Raw genomic sequence first — 24,342 nt, 5'->3', positions numbered from 1 at the left:
TCCCACATTTCTGTTCAACATGGCTTTCAAGGATTAAAACATTCAATATAGTCCGACATCGGCTTCTTAACATAGTCAACGTGGTTCAGCAAAGCTTGTTCAACAGTTTGCTCCCTCCAATTGCTCATACACGCTGTGCTAGAATAAACAGCTCCTTAACATTTGAGAGAAGCAAGACTTTAATGAAGAATGCTACAAGTTATGGACAATAATTAGTTCTCATATTTTAAAAAAAGATTACAGAAAACACTTTACTGATTTTTTTGTGTGCCAAAAAGACAGTCTTTAAGGATGTCCGAGAGAGACAGCAAGCACAACACAGTACAAAAGGAGAAGGGAATGTTGAGTTTTAGAGCAAGACACTAAACACAAGCACAGTTAGGGAATCAGGCGGAAGCAACCATTTCACAAAGAATGGAATTAAGCATTTATATTCAATCAGATTTTTTAAGCCTTAAAAGTCCAGCATAAGGAAGGGATTTGGGCAGAGGGGATGGAGGAGAGGGCTAAGCTTATCTACAATCACCGTTTTACAAAAAAAAAACACACTGGTTCAACCACAGGAGAGGTGGAGGTTAAACCTGCCTACGTAGCCCAGCAAATATCAAGAGCAAATGCCAAGGCTGTCAGGTCTAGATGTTGATGTTACAACTGGCTTAAGAGTTTTTACAAGAGACTCTGATTCCACCACCAAGACTGGCCTCTCATCAGCCTGGGTTCATGACAGATGAAGTTCCTCTGCATTGCATCAGAAGGCCAAAGCTTTACCTGGAACAAGTTCACTCCAGATAATGCTCCCATTGCTGGTTTTAACAGGTCAGAGTCATAATAAGTGGCTTCTAACAGACTCCACCATTTCCTAGGAGAAGGTTCTACTGATTACCAAGGATTTAAATTCAAGCAAACCACTAAAGAAGGGAAATACTAATGATATTCTGGCACTGTACAAGCTATGTGCCTGTCATCCCTGCCAAGGACATGGGGTGGACTTGGCTTTGTTTCTTAGCTCCATGATCTCCAACAGCGATGAAGTAGAACAGGGACCTCCTCCACGTCGGAGGAGGATGCCCAAAATTCTCATCCCAGCCCAGCTTCTGAAAGAAACAACAGACTATCAGGGGCTATTATTAGGAACCATGCTCCTGTGAATTAATGTGGAAATGAAAGCCTGTTTCAGTTCATGCCAAGTCTTTTCATGGTCCGCCAGCGATCCTTAATCATCACAGCTGTTCGGTTGACAAATGGGTAATTTTTGGAAATGGCAGCCCAGTTTCCTTCCCCATATTTCTGCACTCCAGCCTTGACCCACTCGCTTTCTTCTACAGTCCACTTCTGCAAAAGAAGACCAAAATATTGATCACAGCCCATCTCTCCACTTACTCACATTTTCAAACAATGAAGAGGTAAACTCAAGAATCCTAGGACAATAATCTGAACCCAAAAGGAGGGTTTATATTTTTAAAACATGATAGAGATAAGTTAATCCTGTGGATTTAGACATTTCATAATTTCATTGTCCTGCCATTTGATCCTAATCACTTCTGCATCAAAACTTCAAATGTTTGTTGCTCATTGTCAGGAAAATGTGTCAGGTTTCTGTCCTAGATTTTTCTTTCAGAAAATAATTATTACTGTAACTTAGTTTGGATCATCTAAAAATTCCAAAAGATCTTTTTGCAGATGCATGGGTAGCCTATGCTAGGAGATGTGCTTATTTTACCTCTGTTCTACCACATTATCAGAAAAGGCGAGAAAATAATTTTAAATTACCTGTTTTTTTGTTACACTGGTTGCACTCTCTTCATCTGGTGCTGCTGGAAAACATTAAAAAGTAGACTCATTTCAGAGTTCACCTTTCTCTGCACAAACCAGAAGAAAAAGACATCGAATGTTCCTAAAGGGAAAACCTGACTGAACTTTCCCAACATTGAGAGGAGGAGGATATCACTAAAGGGTAATTTGTTTTTGTCCTTTGTTTGCAAGATATCAATTATTTCAGCCAATGAAAATCTGAACAGAGCAAGTATTTTACATACAGACATTCAATAAATATTGGTTAGTGATGGATTTCAGGCTTTTTAGTAAAACCTACATGATTTTCTAAAATTACTGAGAGACTGTGATATTTAAAACCCTAATACATACACATCTACAGGTGATCCTTAAAGAATGCAGGATTTAGGGGAACCAACTCCCATATAGTCAAAAATCCATACTGACTCCCCAAAAACTTAATAGCCTACTGTTCACCAGAAACATTACCAATAACATAGTCAATTAACATAGTTTGCATGTTAAATGTATTAAACACTATATTCTCACAATAAAGTGAGCTAGAGAAAAGGATAAAGGAAAATCATTTAAAAAATTGTAAGAATACAGTATTATACTGTATTTTTTTAAAAATGTGTATAAGTGGACCTGTGCATTTCAAACCTGTTAAGGGTTGACTGTGTTATATATGTGTGTGTGCGCGCGCACATGTGGGTATAATTTCTGCTTTGTAGCCCCTTGCTAACCACTGCTTTGAAATGACACAATTCTACTGTTTTATGCCAGAATTTCCAAGTCCCTGATCATTTTATTTAAGTAAAATGTGATTCAGTTCCTTAAACAAAAGAACAGGAGAGTTACTGCTCCCCACTCAGAGACATCATAGGAGAGCAGCTCAAGCTCCACCCTCTCACCATATGGAAACATATGAGGCCTCAAAAAAAATGCACCAAGATATTTTTTTTAAGGCCAAAAGGCTACAGGAGGGTCTGCTAGTATAAAAGACATGCCACTGGAAGTGGAGAGCCATTAAAAAGCTGTAAGAAAAGGCAAAGTTGCATAAACATAACTTGCGGAGTGTCTGCCACAGCAGATGCTACTATCCTAGCAGTGCTTCCTATACAATGAAGGTGGTTCGGGAAAAGGGATACTTACAGGGGCAGGTTATATAGTTTTAAATTATGAAGTATTTCATATTATAGTAGAAGCAGATTTTAAAGGTGACAAATCTGGACTGCACTGGACGTGGATATTTTTAGAACTTTTATATCCTGTTGTTTTTAAAAATTGTATGCCCCTTTTACTGATTTTGTTACTTCCCCCCCTTTCCTGTGTGATCTTGATCTTGCCAACTACATCTGTGCCAATGAAGGTACTTTTTAAGGACAAAACCTTTGGGACTGGCAGAAGTTTACTGTTGCTGTGTTACCAAAGTCTTTAGAATCTCCAAGATTATGTTTTAGCACTTAGATATTTCCATTAGAATGCAAAGTATGTGGTGGGAGAGATTCTACTGCAAATGCTATGAACTTTAGTATTAATCATGGAAAAGTAACGTTTCTTATTTCAGCAAAAAAATTATATATTGAAGCTGGTAAGAGATTTTTTTTTACTTAAATAAGAAATGCAGGGAATGACCACATCTACCTTTTTTAATTTAAAGACTTTATGAAGAACATCAGCTACAATTAAATACAGGATTTACTAAAACAAAACCAGGAATTCTCTTTAAATATAAAGTGCTGCTTTGACAGTCTCCATTGTTCAGTGGGAAAGGACATAAAACTGACTCCTCATGAATCACAATAAGGAACTTACTGGACTTTTTCTAGTTTGGAGACAAGCAGTTTCTAGAACATTAATGTGATCGTAACACACATCTATAATTCAGCTACTGTCAAGGACCAAGGAGAATGTCCTAGCTTACCCTGAACTTGAAACAGTTCATCCTCTTCCACCCATGTCTCTTTTTCTTCAACCCCATTAGAGCTGTTCCACTTGCCTTTGGGTACTCTGAGGGGAGATCAACAAGAGGACAAGATGTAAAACAGATCATTGGGATCATCCCATCTTCTGTCCTGGGCTCTCTCATGGCCTGTACTCGTCCCTCTTCTGCTGTGACCACAGCTGAGATTCCCTTACACACAGCTCCCAGACAAATCCTGACCTGGCGAGGCATCTCCATGTCATAGGCCCGCAGGCTGCAGGATCATCCCTCAAACTGAGCAGTGAATACAGCACAGTCCCCCCACAAAATCTGCTCATTTTCCCATTTTCGTTTGGTTGGTTTTGACTCTAATTTTGAAGGTCTCAGCATTCTTCTATCCTAGAACAAGCAAACTGCTCCTGGTCCTTCAAAGACATGCCCAGTCCTGTCTCTGGACTGCGCTTTTTTCCATCTCCATTCCTCTTGTCCAGGCACGTGGTACCTTTCACCAGTATTACACTAGTCTCTTAACTGGTATCTCTGTCCCTAGCCTCATCCCCTTCCGAAACTACCTGAACATCAGTCTAAAACTACCTCATCCCTTTCCTGTTCCATGATCACTTCTCACTGTCTCAGCAGTGAAGGCTGTGTGGGTTAGTAAAGATCATCCACTCTGGCTCCAGCCAGTTTCTGGCTACCAAAGCCTTCTCTCTCCAGCCCTGTCCACACAACCCCATGAGCACAGACAGCAGAGCCTCGCTTTCTTGCTCCTCTTTTCCTTCTATTAGCTCTGTACTCTCTTCTCTATGGTTCCCTCTGCTTAGGATTCCCTTCCCTGCCTAGTAAAATTCTACCCATTTTTTAAGGTCATCATTCCAATGAAGCCTGCCCTAAATCCAGGCCCCCAACACACACAAAAAGCCCCCACCCCTCTGCCCTTGTGGTTGTACTTCCACTTTATTGAGCAAACACTTCATAACACACACTCTAATCATAAGCATGTTGCAGGCAAGGGCTGTGTCTTCATCTGTCTACCCCAAACACCTAGCACAATAACACATAACCTGAATAGCAGCTAGGAAAACGTGCTAAATTAATAATGGGATTATCAGGGACGCCTGGGTGGCTCAGTTGGTTAAGCAGCTGCCTTCGGCTCAGGTCATGATCCCAGCATCCTGGGATCGAGTCCCACATCGGGCTCCTTGCTCCGCAGGGAGCCTGCTTCTCCCTCTGACTCTGCCTTCCACTCTGTCTGCCTGTGCTCGCTCTCACTCTCTCTCTCTGACAAATAAATAAATAAAATCTTAAAAAAAAAATAATGGGATTATCAAAGAGCTGCAAATAAATTATACCACTAACAGAGTAGTAAGCAAGTAGGAATCGTTCCTTTGCACATGAAATGTTAAGTACTTGAGTATAACCAAAAAAGTTCCAAAACTAAGAAATAATCCCTAACCCAAATTATTGAATAAATGAAAGCTGTAGTGAGTCCTCTCTAATCAACTGTAACTGTGTTTACCTGATTAATAGTACAACTGTCCTGGAAACAGAACACAGCACAAATCTGACCTCAGAACCATAACATCTATTACAAAGCAACATGGGAAGTATTTGAGTTAAATTTTGAAGAATATAGATCAAATGACCTGGAAGGTTTGATCAAGAGTAGAGACAAACCTCAGTCTCCATTCCATGAACAGAAATTTATTTTTAAGGCTGGCTAGGTATTTTGCAAATGAGTAATGAAAGCAGTTCATTTAAGAAGTATAGACTTGAAAAAAAATTCTTGAGTTCCATTAATGAGACAAATGGTGAACCATCTACTTTCCATTATGTTTAAATTGGCTCATATCCCCCAAAATTTTATTTCTGAGAATAATTTGCTTGAGACAAGTGACAAAATTACATGAGGTTTTTCCTTTTTAGGATATTAAGTGTGTTAATTATTATTTATAAAAAAGTCAGGATTCAGTTTTCTACCTGCTTATCCCCATGCCGCGATAAAACTGATTTTAACCTCTGGTTCTGGCATTTCCACCTGCGTATCTGCTCATTCCTCCTGCAGACAATCTACACAGATCACTTTGGTAAACTCCTGCTCTTCCTTTGAACTCAGCCTTTACTTTGTGTACAAATGTTTGGTACTGCCTAACTTCTGTTGTAGAAGAGACTCAGATCTGGGTCTTCCTCTCACTGTGGCTCCAAGGTCCTGGGCAAGTTAGGTCACTTCCTGGTCCTTATGCTACTACTGGTAAAGTTAGAACTTGATGAGCAGTGAATGGGCTAGAGGAGTCTGATCTCAAGGGGTTGGCAAACTACACCCTGTGGCTGGTTTTTGTACAACCCTTGAGCTAAGAATGGTTTCACCTTTTCAAAGAGTTGTTTTAAAAAAAAATTAACAACAGAGATACAAGTGGTCCAGAAAGCCTAAAATGTTAATCCTTTGCTGGCCTTTTATAGAGGTTTTGGGTATGACCCTTTAAACTGCAAGAACCAAGAATTATCATTTGGTTAATAAATATCTAATCAGCACTTGTCCTTGTCAACTGCCACAGGACATATAAAAATCTAGTAGTTGTGACCATGCCCTCCAGGGGATTTACCTTAATCCTGCCTTCAATTCCACCAGTGATCCTAACTATTCATCCTATAGAAGTCTCCAGCCACTGATTTTGTCTCCTTTGCCTCACTGCCTGTTCAAAAGTCATCAATGGTAGCTCATCAGGCCCTCAGACTGGCTGTATTAGAATGATCTGGGAGCACAGTTAGAAAAGCAGATTACAGATCCATCCCCTGCCCCTTCTAATTCAGTATTAAAGATTATGTATTTTATTAAACGTTCCACAGACTAGTGATACGAATCCCAGCTTCAGAACCTCCACCTGATAGAATACAATAGGAACTTAAGACCTGGCCCATCTCCCTTCATCCTCTCTGTGCACTATATTCTTCTGCCATACAGAGTCCATGACATTTCTTGGAGCATACTAGGCTTTCTCATGACTTTATACAAGGGGTTTCTGCTGCTTAGAACCCCCCACCCCACCATATGCCTGATCACCTCCTACTCTTCAAGATCAGCTCAACATTTGCTCTTCTGCAAGGCTTGCTGTACCCACAACTTTGGTGAGCAGGCTCAACTCTTCTTCCTGGAGCTCCCCAGTAGCTCACACAATTCCTTTAAAGCCAGGCTGTTCCTGGCCAGATAATATCTTCAGATTTGTAGGTCTTAATGGCTCTGTTCCAATTACTCAACTCAGTGTAGCATCAAAAGCAGCCACAGACAATACATACGTGATGTTTGTGGCTGAGTTCCAAAAAAACTTTATTTACAAAAACAGGTACCGGGTAGATTTAGCCCAGGGGCTATAGTTTGCCAACCTCTGCTTTAGAGTACCCATCATACTTCATGCCCTTGACATATGAGAGAGGTGGACAGGTCTAAAACTTCACGAATCCTCCCTTTTATAAAAGCACTGGAAGCATGTACTCTTTCTAGTTTCCTCATCTGTTCATGGGAATAATATCTATACTTTATAGGACTGCTGCAAGGAATAAAGAAGATCATTTATCACATGAGAATAAAATGTGTTGGGCTCCATTTGCTTGCCTGGTCAACGATTCACTCACTTCCAGATGCAGGTGGTGGTACATATAGTGCAGATTTGTGCCTGAGCATTAATCATTTAGATGCAACAGCCTCTCTGGGCACCTAGCAGGTGCATGTCAGAGCACAGGTCCCCCCACAACAACAACAGAGCAGTGGTAGAGATGGCAATGGCCTTGGGAGACCAGCAAGGTGATCACTTACAGCAGGGTGACCAGGGGAGATTTATGGAGGAGGCAGAATTTTAAGAGGCAGCTTCGTGTATGCGATGTATAGGCCATGGACTTTTGAGCCAAGATCTCATTTCAGGCCCCTCATTGGGCTCCATATTGGGTATGTAGCCTATCTTAAAAAAAAATCCCAAAGCCCAATTTTGCCACTTTTCATGTTTGTGACTTCAGGCAAGCTAGTAACTTTTCTAAACTTCCTAAAATGGGGCGAATATATCACTCACGGAATAAGGGTTCTAGAGATTCAGTAAAACAATATGTGAAAAGTGCCAGGCTCATGGAAAGTACTCTAGTCAATATCAGCATCTCTTCTCTTTGAAGGATGGATGGGATTGTCACAAGCAATGATGAAGAAATGACAGTCCAACTGTGGGGAATGAGAGGAAGCAAGAAGAGTAGAGTAGCAAAAACAGTGTGTTCTAGAGAACAAGCAAACCAGTTTGCTTGGAGGAAGGATCCACAAAAGGACACAAAAGGTAGCAAAAATTGAAAGCTAGGCCTGGGGGTCATGATAGGGAGCAAAATAAAAGCATTCTAACCATTGCCCCATAGAACCTAGCAGAATGTGAGAGATTAGTAGATGTTTACTCAAATTGCCAAGTCTTAATTGCTCTTAGAAGGTACAAAACTATAAATATTCATAAATCTTTTTTAAGGCTCAAAGTCTAAAGTAGCCCAATTCAAACAAATTTCTTTTAACAAAGACTGGTATTTAGTTGTCAAGGCACTGAGAAGTTTGCTAAAAATGAAAGCAGCGATGAGTGGGAAGCTCTGAAACCCTTCCATCCTCACTCACATCTAGAGCAATGCCTGGAAGCCCATGGGTGGGGCTTCAGAACTGCCAGAGATGGCTATGTTGTTGCTTCCCACTCCCAAGTCACATTCTAGCAGTTTGAGCAAGCCTTGGTGGTGAATAACTTAGCTGAAAGTTATTTCATTCATGGAAGCAATACCAGGCCCAACCAGGACCACCAACCATCCCCAAAACTGCTACAAAGAAGGTCTTCATACTTGGGATTCTTCTCCCCAGAAAGGGGTTGGTTGAGAACGGCGGGCTTGGATGGTGATGCTGGGACGACCTCTTGGGAGGAGTCCAGACCTGTGCTTGGTTCAGTACTCTGGCTGTCCTCCTCCAAAACCAATCTGCTTATTGTCATGCGCTTATTCTTGGGCTGCAGTTCGGAGCCACCCTCACTCTCAGTAGGGGCTGGACTTTCATTTTCATCTTTTCTTGGTCTCTTGTTTTTGAGGGCTGGTGATGGCAGGGACACCTGATTAGGAAGTACCAGATCTTTCTGGTCCAGTTTTGAGAAGGCTGCTTCAGAATCTTGTGCACTGGACAGAGTCTTGAAAGCTGCTTTCAAGGTCATAATTCCAATGGTGGTTGGAGTAGTCCGTAACTGCCTATATATAAAGCAAATATACAAGGATCAGTCTCACCATTATAGATGCTCATCCAGATAGCCGCAACTTTTCCAAAGCGTGAAGCCTCAAATGAGACAGAGGACTCTTCGAGTGGAGGACTCTTCATTTAAAAAAAATAAAAGAGGGGCAGCTGGGTGGCTCAGTCAGTTGAGTGTTTTACTTCACCCTGGGTCATGATCTCAGGGCACTGGAATTGAGCCCTGCATTGGACTACCTGCTCAATGGGGACTCTGCATGTCCCTCTCCCTCTGCCCTTCCCCCTGCTTGTGCACGCTCTTGCTCTCTCTCAAATACATAAATAAAATCTTTTTAAAAATTAAAAAAAAAAAAAAGGTAAGAAACTGCTCATAACAACTTTATAAAGCTTCCATTTATAAGCATAAGTAGAGGCTTTAAATATATAAGTTGAACTCCAGAGTTTAAACTCCAAGTAAAAGAAACTTAAAGGACTAGAGCCAAGGACACTCCCCCTCCAAGAGACCTTTTTAGCCGGTGCACTAACCCCTTTTGTCTGCATGAACTAAAGTAATGCTTTCCACTATGTAAGAATTCTCTGTATAGTGCCAGTTACAAGTCTGCCTGGACAACCAACCGACAATCTAGCAATCTCACCTTCCGGTCCCGTCCAACCCTCCTGTGGGAGAAGGAAAAGACGGTCTCCATTCTGCCCCCTTTCTCCTACAGTACACTTATAAATGGGACTTTTGAGAATTCTCTGAGTTAGTGTGCCATGCAGTCTTAGAACAAAGAGAAACTGCCTTTTCATAATAAAAGTAAGTTCATCTATCATTTGGAATAACCAATATACTTTATATAAAAACTGTTAGGAGAGGGTAAACTGTCAGCCTACAAGCCAAACCCAGTTGGCAGATCCATCTTATTGCCTCACCTATGTAAGTTTTGTTTTTTTAAGTTGGATTAATTGCCAACTCAGAAATCTGCCAATTCAGAAACTGGGAAAGCTAAAAAAACAAAAACAAAAACAAAAAACCCTAGATGTCTCACATAAAAATATGAACTACAGTTTGGGCATCCTTGGACATTCCCACATAGCAACTATCACATGAAGCTTAAAAGCATGCCCTCTTTGGTTCACACTCCATGTTCTGAACTGCATTATCTTACACCCATTCCTATGCATTTCCTACTGGGCCCCCTGCTTTAAAAACTTGTTTGGGTGGGTGCCTGGGGTGGCTCAGTGGGTTAAGCCGCTGCCTTCGGCTCAGGTCATGATCTCGGGGTCCTGGGATCAAGTCCCATGTCGGGCTCTCTGCTCAGCAGGGAGCCTGCTTCTCTCTCTCTCTGCCTGCCTCTCTGTCTACTTGTGATCTCTCTGTCAAATAAATAAATAAATAAATCTTAAAAAAAAATAACAAAAACAAAAAAAAAACTTGTTTGGGAATCTGATTCACAAGTCTGAACACTGCCTTAAGAGATCAGGTATCCACAAGTAGATGTGGGCAAGATGTGGGCAAGGCAAGGATAGGAGAACAGAGAAGGAAAGAACCTTTAAGGAATAGCCAGTCAGGAACTTTTGTTAGGGATATGACATCCAGTCTTCAATATTCTTTTTTTCCCGGGGTGTGCTCTGTAACTCCCACAGTGCCTTGTACAAGTAACCTAGTACCAAGAGGAACTAATGGATTCTGCTCTAAGGAGACTGCTGCCAACAGACTACCCTTGTGTTTCACTCAAGATCACAAAAAGCCATCCCTCTCACCTTGCAGGTTCTCTAAGTGGCTTTTGCACAGGCTCTGGTGCTGGCTGTTTATCTTCCTTCACTGTACTGGAGGCAGCAGTCTCAGATTTCAAAGCCTTCTTGGCCATCTGGGAAAAGAAGGATGTCATCAGGAAGAGGAAGCCACAGAATTTCATTAATTCTCGTCTTTCGCCACGAACATACACTCTCAACAGGCAGACACGTTCATTTAGAAATCCAAACTAGGCATAAATTAGAGGCGGACACACAAAGGGAGAGAACTCACAAGAACTATTTCAAATGTCTTGCCTTTTTCTTCCTCAAAAAATGGCTCAGAGTTTTCTATACTAAACAAGAATTCAATCTGAGTGGTGCTAACCATCTTGACACTAAGAATTCTTTAACCTTTTGGACAACAAATAAGTACGTAATTTTACTTTGTACTTCCTTTTTTGTTCTTTCAATCTCATCCCTAATCTAGTTTCTCAATGCCAAATACACCTTTGGGGTCATGCACAAAAGTCAGACTTTTTTTCAAACTTAAGATAACTGGTGTTTATATTAGTGTCTTTTAGTATGTGTCTAAAATTTTTTGTAACTCTATATCCACAAATATGTTTTGCCTAATAACTCTGAAAATCCCAGTACTACATAAAGCCCTGAGTGGACCAATCTTGCTCTGACTCTAACTGCTTATCTGTCTGCCTTTGACTAAAAATTTTATGTTTCTCATCAGTCCAGTATCATTGTTTCAGATACGTATGCCTGTAACAATGATGTCTTTAAAACTGAGAGGTCTCTCCCCTCACAGAAACAGTGGCAGGTTATTTTCCAGTTATCTGGAACACAAAAGAGAGGACGGTCGGCCAGGCTCAAGTATCCTGATACTTGCATCCCAAACTCTCTACTTTGCAGACGGTCTGACAACTGCCAAATAACTGCTCCTATCAGTGACACTATCCCAATATGGGCCTGGTAGATCTACTGTCATGTACTAAGATACTTTCTTTTTTCTGTCTTTTTTTCTGTCTAAGATCTTATTTCTAAGTAATCTCTACACCCAGTGTTGGGGCTCAAACGCACAACCCCAAGATCCAGAGCTGCACGCTCTATCGATTCAGCCAGCCAGCCAGCCACCCCAAGCTAAGATATTCTTAACTCTCTAAATGTTGGTGATTATTAAAAAAAAAAAGAAGGCAACAACAAACCTTCTCATTCAGTTTCCCAGTATCACAGCCCACCCTCTAGGACAGCCTGGGTTCTAATTCTTCTGCATACTGTCCTGAGCCTCACTGCTACCACTCTTTCTGCTTATCACTTTGATGCAATTAAAGAATGTCTTCATTTAGTTTCTTTTGCCTTATCATCCTCTGGTCACACCTTTTTTCTCCAGTTATTCCCTCTTCCTGTTAACAACCCCATCACACCATGTCTACAAAACTACTCTTCCTCCCAAACTCAAATTTCATCTCCTTTGCAGACCACCAGTAATTTTAAGTGTGTCCCCACTTTAGCCACACAGATTAATCAAATGTAGGAGGTATAAATGGGAGGTGAGAAAAACCAGGTATGTTCCATTTTTGCCTGCTTCTGTGTATTTTAGGCATTTAATTAAGAAAGTGCATATAATTCAGTCTTTTATACACATTTACTCTTTTCACTTATAAAAAGAGCTGTCCTTTTCTAATTGCCTGCACATCCTCAAGGCCACATCATGGTTATGGGAAAAGGCAGCCAAGGCCCACCGTAAGGAGGTAGGGCTCTGCATCATCCAGGTGACTCTCCAGGAAGCGCAGCATCTTCTGCTGGAAGGTCTCATAGGAAAAGTTCTGGATAACAGGGTGGGCCAAATTCTTCTCACGGATAATGTTCAGGAGATCATTTCTCAGCTTCTACACAAAGGACCGATATTTGTCACATAAGAAAGAACTCCAGTAAAAATTCAGTGATGCTGAGTTGAGACAACACTATTAGCACTTTCACAATGCTGTCAATGGCAATCACTAGTACATATATAGGAAGGGGAGCCTATCACAATGAACAGGTCAATAAATTATGGATCAGCATATAAAGATTTTTAAACTTAAGGAAAAAAAGGATGAAGCAACTCCTTAAGTGGTAATACAGAACAATCTTTAAGGTATGTTAAGTGAAAAAAGCAATTTACGAAATGTTCGTAAATTCTATATACACCTGTGAGGGTATGCTCACAGGTGCATATAGAAAGACCAGGAAGAATGGATATATATATAATATACATATATTATATATATATATATATATATCTGTAAACACAGATGCACATTTGTTGGCTTGCACATGCGTAGAATATCTCTGAAAGGATAAAAGAATAAACTGGTTGCCTACGAAGAGAGGAATGAGGTGGCTGACTTAAGAGATGAGCTCAACTCTTTTGTTGTACCTTTTGAATTTTATTATATACAGGTATTACCTTTTCAAGAACTCAGATTTAGATTTATAAAGAAAAAAAAAAGCAGGGCACCAACAGAGCTTTTGACACCAGAAAATAGAGGAATTAAGTCCTCACCAAGGCAGAGTCTCAAGTCTGCAGGATCAGCATTTACGTAAATAGAGTTAGAAGTGTTACAGAACTTGATAGTTTCATACTGGTGCTGATCACTTAAAGTTCTGTCACAAACATGGCAGAAATGGGCAAGAAAATAATTTAGGTAAATTTATATAATAAAAAACAAATTTTTGAAAAACCAATCTCACTGTAAGCTATCCCGGATATAAAAGACAAGATTAAAGGTGCCAAATATTTAGATAACATTCCTAACAAAGAACCCTTTCCCTGTTTCCCCACAAAAAAACAATGATATGGATTTAAGTCATGGGAGCAAAAATATATCAAATTTACCTGAGTTGTGGGGTCCTTGGACATATGTTTTTTCAAAATTTTTGAAGCCTTTTCAAATTCTTTGTTTTTGATACAAATAATGACAGCCTACAAAAGGGGAAAAAAACCTTTTTTTTTTTAACTGTTGTAATAATGACAGGTGTAATCAGAATATCAGATACTAAAATAAACTACTAATAAGTAAAAAATGAGTCTTATATATCCAAGAACTTCTTCACATTCTGTCAAATTCCTTTATTTAAAAACTAACAGTCACTGCTCAGGCATTATGAACAACTGTAAGCACTCTTCTTTCACTGTGTAGGGTAGTAGATTTTCAACATTATACCGGATTTTCAAAAAATAGCTGATAAAGCAAAATCTGATCCTCTGGATTACAGACCATTTACCCAGTTTGAATAGGGCCTCCTAAGGAAAGGCAAAATGGGCAGGAGTCATTCCAGGTCCCCAGAACAATTGGATCTGTTCTTTTTGGATGCAAAAGCTTTGATATAATGATGGGGACAGAGAGGGGAGGCTACACTGTGAGGGGGGGGAAAAAGCCATTTGCTGACCACAGAGTTCTGCTAGTTCCATTCAGGAAAGACCTGAGGCCATTTCTGTAGGACAACCAACACAGCCTCTCACTATCCTAAACCCCAGCTGGCAACTCCAGTTCAAGTGTGCAGGGAATTACTGAAATGAACAAACCCAGCACATCGACAGGTAGCACACAAGGAGGGCAGAATTCCAGGTAGGATGCAAAAGTCTCATGAACCACAAAGATAAAGAGTCCTTTAGTAAAAACCCCAAGAAAATATATGTAGAGGAAAAATGACACTGATCGAAATTTTAAGTGATATTTTAAAAATGTGTCATTTTTTTCAAAAAATTAGAAAAGCACTTGGAGTTACCTAACAGGATAAATCCTGTCTCAAAGAGAGGTAAAAGAAACACCACACACACACAACAGGGAAGGAAAACTGGTCCATAGATATTTTCAATCTTCATTTCAGGGAAGAACTAAAAGAGATACGGACCAAAAGATGTAGGACTAGCAAAAGGAATTAATCTCTGGTATTAATCTCTGGTGATTCTGTCCTCCACATGCAAAGGAAACTGGTGTCAAATGCTCTTAAATAGCAGGCATGACCATAAATTCTTGCTGCCCAGGGTAAGTACAGAGTAGGTCTTTATATTTTATACTCAGATGACCATTCACTTTTACATCATTTTCAGATACTTACTTTCTTGAAGAATTCAAAGGTTTTACTTTATATAAAATAATTTAGATCCTATTATATGTTTAAATTTTATTTAACATGCATACAGTAAAATGGACTATTGGCTGGGGGGGTAGTATCCTGTGTTTTAATACATGTATTGACTCCTGTAATACCACAATGAGGATGCAAAAACCTGCCTTTGTGCAACCCTTCTGTAGTCACCCCTTTCCCGTCCCCAGCCCTTGGCAACCACTGATCTTTTCAGTTTTATCTCTTCAAGAATGTCGTATAAATGGAATCCTATGCATGTAGTGCTTATTTTTTAGAAGATATTACCCTGAGACACTTCTTTCCTTCTGTTCGTGCTACTAAGATCCATCTATGTGATGCTTTATCTGTAGTTCGTTCTTTCTTATGGCTGAGCAGTATTCCATTATTTGAATGTATAGTAATGCCTCCCACTCCTCTTTCCTATACATACCTATGTTAACGTTTATCAATTAGGCACAATAGGAGATTAACAATAAACTAGAAAAAATGTAACAATATACTGTAATAAAAGTTATATGAATGTGGTCTGTCTCTCAAAATATCTTACTGTAATGTACTTACCCTTGTGATCTGAGATAGTGGGATGCCTATGTGATGAGGTGACGTGACGTGAATAACATAGATATTAAGACTTAGCCCTAGGCTACTACTGACCTTCTGCCTTCTGACCATATGTCAGAAGAAGAATTGTCTGATTTTCAACCACAGTTGACTGTGAGTAAGTGAAACTATGGATGGGGTGGGAGGACTACTGTGCTACTTTTATCCATTGACCACTGAAGGGTATTTGGGTTGTCTGCAATTTTTGATGAGTAGGAATAGACGTTAAATCGTTCATGTATAGGTTTTGAGGTGAACTTAATATTCCTCTAAGGTAAATATCCACAAGTGGAATTGCTGGGTCATATGGAAGGGCAGAGGGAAGGGAGAAGGCTCCCCAGTGAGAAGGGAGTCCAACGTAGAACTCAATCCCAGGACCTTGGGATCATGACCTAAGCTGAAGGCCAAATCATGTTGAACATCTTGTCGTGTTTATATGCCATTTGTATATTCTCTTTGGTGAGGCTTTTGCCCATTTTTTAAAATAGTTTTGAGAGTTCTTTATATATTTTGGACACAAGTCCTTCGTCAGATATGTGATTTGCATATATTTTCTCCTAGTTTATAGCTTGTCTTTATTCACTTAACAGTTTTTCTGAACAAAAGTTTTAAATTTTGATTAAGTCCAATTTACCATTATTTTCTCTTATCAAAATTTCCTCTGAACAGATCATGCTTTTATTGTCATAACTAAGGAACTTTTTGCCTAAGTCCAGGACATAAAGTTTTTCTTTCATCTTATTCAATAATCTTTACAGCTTTACATTTCATATTTAGATTATGATCCATTCTGAATTAATTTTTGTGAGGTCAAGATTCAGTTTTTGCATATGGACACCCAACTACTTCAATACCATTTGTTGAAGCCTACCCTTTTTCTATTGAACACCTTTTCCTTGCATTGCTTTCACATTTTTGCCAAAAACCAATGTCCTATTTGTGTAGGCTTATTTCTGGACTTTGTCTTCTATTCCATTAATCTTTATTTATGGTTATGAGTATCTTTAGGATGATTCTTAAAATTGGATTAGTGAATTCTTCAACTTTGTCCTTTTACAGAATTGTTTGGGTTATTTTTCCTTTGCTTTACCATTTGTATTTTAGAATCAGTCTGTGTCCATAGAAAATCCTGTTGAGATTGTGATTAGAATTATATTAAATCTACAGATGAGCCAGAGAGAACTGACCTCTTAACTTTATTATCTTCCAGTCCATGAACATGGTGTGCCTTTTCATTTATTAGGTCTTGATTTCTTTTTTTTTTTAAGATTTTATTTATTTATTTGACAGAGATCACAAGCAGGCAGAGGCAGGCAGAGAAAGGTGGGGAAGCAGGCTCCCTGCTGAGCAGAGAGCTGGACGCAGGGCTCAATCCCAGGACCCTGGGATCATGACCTGAGCCAAAGGCAGAGGCTTTAACCAACTGAGCCACCCAGGTGCCCCAAGGTCTTGATTTCTTTCATCAGCATTTTGTTTTTGCACATACAGAAACTGTACATGTTTTGCTAGTTTTATACCTAAGTAATTCTTTTTCTTCTCTTTTGGAGCTATTGTAAGTGGCACTGTTTGGGTAATTTCATTTCAAGCCATTCACTGTTAATATATACTGGAAATATGAATAACTTCATGTGTTGATTTTTGTATCCTTCAATTTGCTCAACTTATATATAGATTTTTTTAGTATATTTCATGGGATTATCCATATGGACAGTCATATCATCTGTAAATAGGGACATTTCTTCCCTTCCTCTCTAGTCTCTTGCCTTTTCTTTTTCTTGACTTACTGCACTGGCCAGGTCTTCCCATATGACATGAAATGGAATGGTAAGAATGGGCATTCTTGCCTTTGTATCTTAAGGACAAAGCATTCTATCCTCCACTGTCAAGTATGATGTTAGCTGTAGGTTTTCTGTAGATATCTTTTATCAGGTTCAGAACGTTCTCTTCTATTCATAATTTCCTGAGTATTTTTATCATGAACTAATGTTGAATTTTGTTAAATGCCTTTTCTGCATCAATTGATACATTTCATTCTTTTTTAGATTAATAGAGTGAAGGACATTAAATTGATACTCGAATTTCAGACTAGCCTTGTATTCCTGGGGTTTAGTTTCCCTACTAAACTGCAAAAGCATCCAGGGTTAAGCAGCAGGATAGACAGTAAAAAGACAAAACAAAACAAAACAGTGGAATTTGCTCTATGTTCTGGGCCCAGGGGGTGGGGGTGGGGGCATGTCACAGCTCTACTGCTAAAGAGAATGGGTTCTCTTCCTTTAGTTCTAGTGCCACCCCGCTGTCACTGTTGTCACTGGGCCACTGCTGCTACCAGGGCAGTACTGTCTGGGTGCCAAGGCAAGAGAGAAGGGAGAAAAGAAACCCTAGGATTTCTCTCACCCTCCCTGACTTTTAGGAGATCCCTTTGCACCTCCCCAGGCCAGAGGAAGCCTTTCTTGGAGTTCTTTCTGTTCCCACGGAGCATGCATTTCTAGGTTTCTCAGGAGACTCCAAATCCAGGCTGGATGGTACCAGAGAAGGAAAAAATGGTATACTAATCATCACCAGTTTGGTGGATCTTCAAATTCTGGTTTTCTTCCCCATCTGTTTACTACCATTTACATTTATGAATCCTCAGAGAGCTGCTCCGAACATTCTGTCTAGGATTTATACTTGAATTAAGAAGGACAGAAGAGAGTATGCTTACTCTCGTCTTTTTCAGAGTTAGAACCAGGTCCTACTATATTTAATTTGTGAAATAAAGGAAATGTGAACGCTTTCAAATTCTAAATTAGAAGTCTGTCTCCAACATTTGTACTATAAGCTTATCTTTTAAAACTAATTTCCTGGAAAGCTGTTGTTGTTTTGTTTTGTTTTATTTTTAGGGGTGAACTATTGTTTTTTTTTCACTTGAGAGTTTTCAGAAAGAAGTATAATTTCTTCTCTTATGTAGCTGTTAAGGTTCTTAGGGTATAAGCAATAGCAATGGTCTCTGGCTAACTTAAACAAAAAGGAAATTCCAAGCGTAGATTTTCAGTAGAGGTGGGATAGGTCTGTTGAGGGGAAATAGCAGAAAGCACATAGAAAGAGAAAACCAAAATTCACAAAAGGGAAAAAAAGGCTAAAGAAGCAAACTCAGAAAACAAACAAACAAACAACAACAAAAAAAACAGGCTGTTATGGGAAGCAGGAATGCTCAAAAAGCTCTGACAAAGCCTTTTATTTCAAGAGTTAAGGTATTTAGAGACTGTTTTATGCACCCAGCCCCGCTAAAATGGGGTAAGACCCCAAAAGAAAAGATGCTGTTACCAAAGATGCAGGGGAGAATGTTCCACAGCAAAAAGCAACGAATAAATGCTTTTCCGATAATATGCCATACATGTTACACTCTGCTGTTCTCCACGGGAACCTAACTAAGGAATCTCAGTTATGAAGAGAAAACCAATATAGCCTCAATATCATTAAAAGCTTACAGAATCAGTTCTCAAAGTTTTAGTCTCAGGATTCCTTTCTGCTTTTAAATGTTAATGAGGACCCGGAAGAGCTTTTGCTTATGTGCGTTATATCACCATATTAGAAATATAAAACTAAGAAAAACTTAAATAATAATATTTATTAAGTCATTTAAAAGTAACAAACGCGTTGCAGGTTACTGTAAGAAACATAACTTTATGAAGAATTACTATGCTTTCTACCACAAACAATGAGAAGGCTGGCCTTGTTTTACATTTTTGGCAATCTCCGTACTACCTAGCTTCACAGAAGAAAGCTGGATGCTCATATCTGCTTCTCCATTCATACTGATGTGTTGTTGTGGTTAAAGTATATAAAAGAAAAAAGTCCAGCCTCACACAAATATAAAGTTGTAAAAGGGAGGAGTATTTTAATAGACCTTTCAGAAAATTGTGGTTATTCTTCTTTGACTCTATACCAAATTTGGGCAAATGAACTTTTCATCATCTGTTATATTAAAATCTTTTAATCTATCTTGCATTTTAAATGGATCTTTTACCTATGAATGATTTTGTAATATAATGCACTGGCCATTTGGAAAATATTTTTTTACTAAGTTATACAGATCTTTCAAATGTTGACACATTCATTAAAAGTATTTTTTAAAATCACAGCTCTTGGGGCGCCTGGGTGGCTCAGTGGTTAAGCCGCTGCCTTCGGCTCGGGTCATGATCTCAGGGTCCTGGGATCGAGCCCCGCATCGGGCTCTCTGCTCAGCAGGGAGCCTGCTTCCTCCTCTCTCTCTGCCTGCCTCTCTGCCTACTTGTGATCTCTGTCTGTCAAATAAATAAATAAAATCTTTAAAAAAAAAAAAATAAAATAAAATCACAGCTCTTAATTAACCACCATCAATCTTATGAGAAAAGCTGTCAGGTACATCAATACAAGTTTTCCAAAATTTGAATTTTTACTTGAAAGCTTGAGTTTTATGCCTCGCAACAAATACTACCAACTGTTTTCTCTGAAATGACATGTTCCCATTGCTCTTTTGCAAGAAAATGACTGCCACATACCCACACCTCAATAACCAAAATTTGTCAGTTCTTCCAAGTAAGAAAGGTGTTCCATTAGAAGAGCACCTAGAGTAGCATGCAACTCAAGCAATCTCACGAGTGACTTCCTCAGGACAACCATCATGTTATGTGACAGAAATGCTTTAGGCAAACTTCCTGCTTTGTCACAAAATACTGAAAAGGTGTTTGCTCAAGGGCCTAGATTTAATAAAATCAATTTACTGCTTTATCAAAGACATTCTTAATGGAAACTGGCTTTTATTTATTTTTCAACTACAACTATGTGACAGTGAAGACTACAATAACTAGTAAGAAAAGTTACCACTTCCTGGGTCATGTTAAAGCACCAGGAATTTTACCTATCAGTGCTTTTGCACCATTAGTGCAAAGTCAGTGCACTGAAAGTCAACTCATTTGGCACTGTTATGAAAATAGTTTTGATTCCTGAAGGGGTTCTGAAGACCTACAGAAATCCCTACACCCAAGGATCCTGGGTAGCTCAGCTGGTTAAGCAACTGCCTTTGGCTTAGGTCATGATCCTGGAGTCCCAGGACTGAGTCCCACATCAGGCTCTGTGTGCAGGGAGCCTGCTTCTCCCTCTAACACTCTCCCCTCTCATGCTCTCTCTTACTCCCTCTCTCTCAAATACACAAATAAAATCTTAAAAAGAAAGAAACAAAGAAATCCATACACCACATAACGAAAAGTTCTAATTTAACTAATTTGACACACTTTAACAAAAACTTAATAGAATTTTAAATGAACTTTCGAGACACTTTACAAAGCTTAAAATTCATCAAAAAGCCTCAACAGCCTGGGCATCCCATGGTATTTTCCTGAAGATGACCATAAACAGATCCTATGACTCTAAATGAAAAATTAAAAAAACAAAATAAATTGAGGCAAGTGATATGGTATCATTTAATAACTAAGAGTTCAAGGTAATTGTAGTGGCCAGCCTCTAAGATCGCCCCCAACGGTCACCGCCCTCTGCATAGTCCCCTTCCACACACTAATCCACAGCTGGTCCGGTCTGTGTGACCAACAGCGTATGGCAGAAGTAATGACACTTCTGAAATTAGGTTATAAAAGACTGCAGCTTTTATCTTGGCTCTTGTTCTCCTGGATCACATATTCTAGAGGAAATAAGCTATCAGGTTGTAAGGAGTCCTGTGGAGAGGCAAGAAGATGAAGACTCCAAACAACAGCCAGCAAGGAAAGTGAGTCCTGCTAACAACCATGTAAGTGAGCACAGGAACAGATCCTTCAGTCCCACCTGAGTCTTGAGATGACTGCCACCCTAGCAGACAGCTTGACTACAATCTCATCAGAGACCTCAAGCCAGGAACACTCAGCTGAACCCAACCCTTGGAAAGTGAGAGACAATATTTACTGCTTTAAGCTGCTACATTTGGGGGTAATTTGGTACGTAGCAAGAACAGTAATATGGCAAGTGTAACAAAAAATCTGGTACATGATGGAAAATGGAAAAGCAGAAGGGAGTCAACATAAGGGTACGGTTGACTGTTTTGAAAAAATTTAGACTTTGCTAACAGATTTTTCATAAGGAAGCCTCCCAAACAAGACCTATAAACTTAAATAAGAAATAATAATAAATCAACAAATAAACAGATGAAAGCCCACAAGACTCTTCCAGAAGAGGGTACAGAGACAAATCTACAGCTCTTCTGTTCTGAAGGAACTGCACTTCTGAATCCACTACCTACTTAACAGGAATTACATGAATTACTTTGAAATGGGTACCATTTCTTCCCTGTGCAGTGCAGTTTTTTTTTCAAGATTTTATTTTTATGTAATCCCAACACCCAATGTGGGGCTCGAACTCACAACCCCGAGATCAAGAGCTGCATGCTCCACCAACTGAGCCAGTCAAGTGCCTCATGATACCATTTCTTCCCATTCAAAAGATCCTCAGCTCTTCTGAAAGTAGGCATGGATTTCTCCTCCTTTGCTATTATGTCTTTTCTGGCATTTTCCCTCCAATACAAACCTGACCTACCCATACTAAAAACCTATTCTTGGACTTACTCCTCTTTGGAATTTGGATTATCTGAGCATTCTTTCCAAGACTGAAAGTATCCTGCCCAAGGTCCTTAACTGAATAAATATCTGCAACACACTAGTTTTTGTTTTTGTTTTTGTTTTTAGCAGGGTACCTAAGTATCCAGCACACTGCTAAGGGACAGAAAGTCTTCACTGCCAAGCACTTTTATCTTCCCACCCCCATGTCAGATCTTTTTAGGGGGTGCTCTTTTTTTACCAATTTCCTTACTTTCTACTACCAAAGCAATGCTGAGCTGTTGTTCTTCAGTCCCCACCTCTACATCTGCTTCCACACCCCCAGACTGGTTACTGAGGAAGAAAAAGCTTTTTCTGACTGGTTCCCATTGCCAGTCATGTTTTAAATAAAAATAAGTTCTACTACATGAGACTACCTGAGCCAATAACACACAACCCCAAATTCCAAGACACTCCAGTAGCTTCTTCCTTGTCAAGAACACTGGCTATGTCACCCTTCTACAATTACTGTTTTGCTAACTGGCTGATTATCCTAGAATCTTTAATTCTGTTTGTTGAAAAGGAATGTTCCTCTTCAGAGTCAGTCCCACATTTCCTATGGCCTCAGCGATCCTCTTTGGTTTATAATAAACAAAGATGACCAAAACCTAGGCCAGTTGCTTCTAGCCCTTTACCAATGCTCCTGAATGGTGTAATAACCTCCAAGATGTCAGTCTTCAATGCCAACCCAATTCTTGTGAATTGTGGCCTCCTGCCAAGGCTACAAGGAACACAACCAAAATCACAAAAGCAGCATACCTGCCATTAAACAGTTTCCAAGCCTGGCCGAAGAGATGTAACATCTGTGTGTGTCTATGTTTGAGTGTGCTCACTGGCTTTCTCCATCCCCACACAGAAAAGATAAGCATTGTATCCTCAAAGACATCTTCTTTGTCAAAAGGAAAAAGGAAATAAAAATAGAGCCTTACAGCCTCCTTGACCAGTTTTCTACTGGATTCGACCACTGCCTCTGTCAGTGTAAATTCCGTTTTAATCATCTCCAGCACATTGATAGCTGATTCCAGTGGTGTGAGCTCAGCCTCCATATCAAAGGAACAGTCTAGGACAAAGAGCACAGTTTTCACTTTAAGCTATTTTATAAGCAGAAACATGTCCAAAAATACATGTTTATCAGAAAAGACATATGTAAATATAGAAAGATTTGCATATAATTTGCTAGCATACTGGCTACAAGTTATAAAACATGTTAAGTATTCAAATTCAAACCAATAAATTTGAAGTGACTATTTTTTAATAATTTCAAAAGCAGGTAGAAATTTATTTTTTAACACATGAATTTGCATCTCAAAATTTCAGGACAGACACATCCTCCTCAGATACAAGGGACCAGAAACTGAAGACAGTTCTGCTAAACAGCTCTTAAGTTCAGTCAAAAGAAAAAAGTGCTTATACTCTGAAAACCATTCTATGGGGGGAAATCTGGCCTTAACATAACTCACTAGATCGCAGCAAGGTTGGGGCAAGCAAGAAACAGGTGGGAGGAAATAAAAAACAGAAAAGCAGCCAAGGGAATCGTAACTGGAGAAAACTAGACCCAGAGAACAGACTCATCCTAGAAGGGAAAAGACCACTGTGATCGAAACATAGTAGTAATGCACCTTAACCTCGAATCCTTCAGTTCCAGACACAAGTTGGAAAACAACAACGTAACCATAAATAAACCAAGAGAAGAACAAAAATTGCCATACCTAAATTTTCCCCTTCTTCGATGCGCGACAGACACTGCATAACCCGCAGCAGCCGGGACACGGTATGCTCCTTCCCCAAGGGCCTGACAAGCAAAGCTGGGAAAGAAGACATCGTTGGCTCGGCGATCCCCCCAGCGCCGACCCCCAGGCCCCACAGATCCCCTTTCCCAACCAGCCTCCTTCCCCAGGTCCGGCCCTCACCCTGCATGATGTCCCGGATCTGCCTGAAGTCCCCGTACCGACTACCCCGAAAGGCCCGCAGCGCCTCGTGGAAGTAGAACTTGAGCACCCAGCGGTTGACCGCCTCCTCCAGCCGTGCCTCCCCCGCGCCCCGCTCCGTGGCGCCCCCCAGCCCCGGCTCCTGGCGCCCCCGCCGAGCCCGCCCGCTGCTGCGGGACGCCCGCCGGCCTGCCGCCCGCCCGCCGCCGTCGCTGCTCCCGCCTCCTCCCGCCATCGCGTCCGATCGCCGCGCGCCCTCCCCGCCTTCCCGGCCGGGCCGCTTCTTCGACTGTGACGCCTCCGGGTCACGTACGACGCCCGGGCCGGAAGCAGGGCTTGCCGTCCCGGCTCCCGCGGCCATGACACGGACGGTGTTCTTAGCCGCCCGCGGGCTTCTGGGAGGGAAAAGACCGTGCA

At 40.3% G+C, this 24,342-nt stretch overlaps 2 protein-coding genes and 1 long non-coding RNA gene across 6 annotated transcripts in view; 1 reads left to right on the top strand and 2 right to left on the bottom strand.

Moving 5' to 3' along the window:
- Positions 1 to 24,342, top strand: part of NIP7 (nucleolar pre-rRNA processing protein NIP7) — a 58,110-nt gene that overhangs the window by 11,184 nt on the left and 22,584 nt on the right. The gene's annotated exons all lie outside the window — the stretch shown is intronic.
- TERF2 (telomeric repeat binding factor 2) lies at positions 162 to 24,342 on the bottom strand. Of its 4 annotated transcripts, none has more exons than XM_082711735.1 (10): positions 23,908 to 24,340; positions 23,707 to 23,802; positions 22,927 to 23,057; positions 13,543 to 13,629; positions 12,407 to 12,553; positions 10,683 to 10,789; positions 8,549 to 8,941; positions 3,701 to 3,786; positions 1,771 to 1,811; positions 162 to 1,332 (listed from the first exon to the last, which is right to left on the bottom strand). In XM_082711735.1, exons 1-10 carry the CDS (start codon positions 24,284 to 24,286, stop codon positions 1,174 to 1,176), a joined length of 1,626 nt encoding a protein of 541 aa, XP_082567861.1. In that variant the 5' UTR covers positions 24,287 to 24,340; the 3' UTR covers positions 162 to 1,173. The 4 variants fall into 4 exon arrangements, with proteins under 4 accessions (XP_082567861.1, XP_082567860.1, XP_082567862.1 ...); XM_082711734.1 differs by having other exon boundaries at positions 1,771 to 1,814; positions 23,908 to 24,339; XM_082711736.1 differs by lacking the exon at positions 13,543 to 13,629 and having other exon boundaries at positions 1,771 to 1,814; positions 23,908 to 24,342.
- Positions 15,078 to 22,919, bottom strand: LOC309853586. Its single transcript, XR_014305819.1, has 2 exons — positions 19,749 to 22,919; positions 15,078 to 19,531 (listed from the first exon to the last, which is right to left on the bottom strand). It is a non-coding gene; the product is annotated as an uncharacterized lncRNA (long non-coding RNA).

This window comes from Mustela nivalis (assembly GCF_964662115.1).
Source record: "Mustela nivalis genome assembly, chromosome: 18".
Taxonomy (NCBI): Eukaryota; Metazoa; Chordata; class Mammalia; order Carnivora; family Mustelidae; genus Mustela; species Mustela nivalis.
The sequence above is the reverse complement of the archived record's forward strand: the minus strand, read 5'-3'. Positions and strand labels throughout refer to the sequence as shown.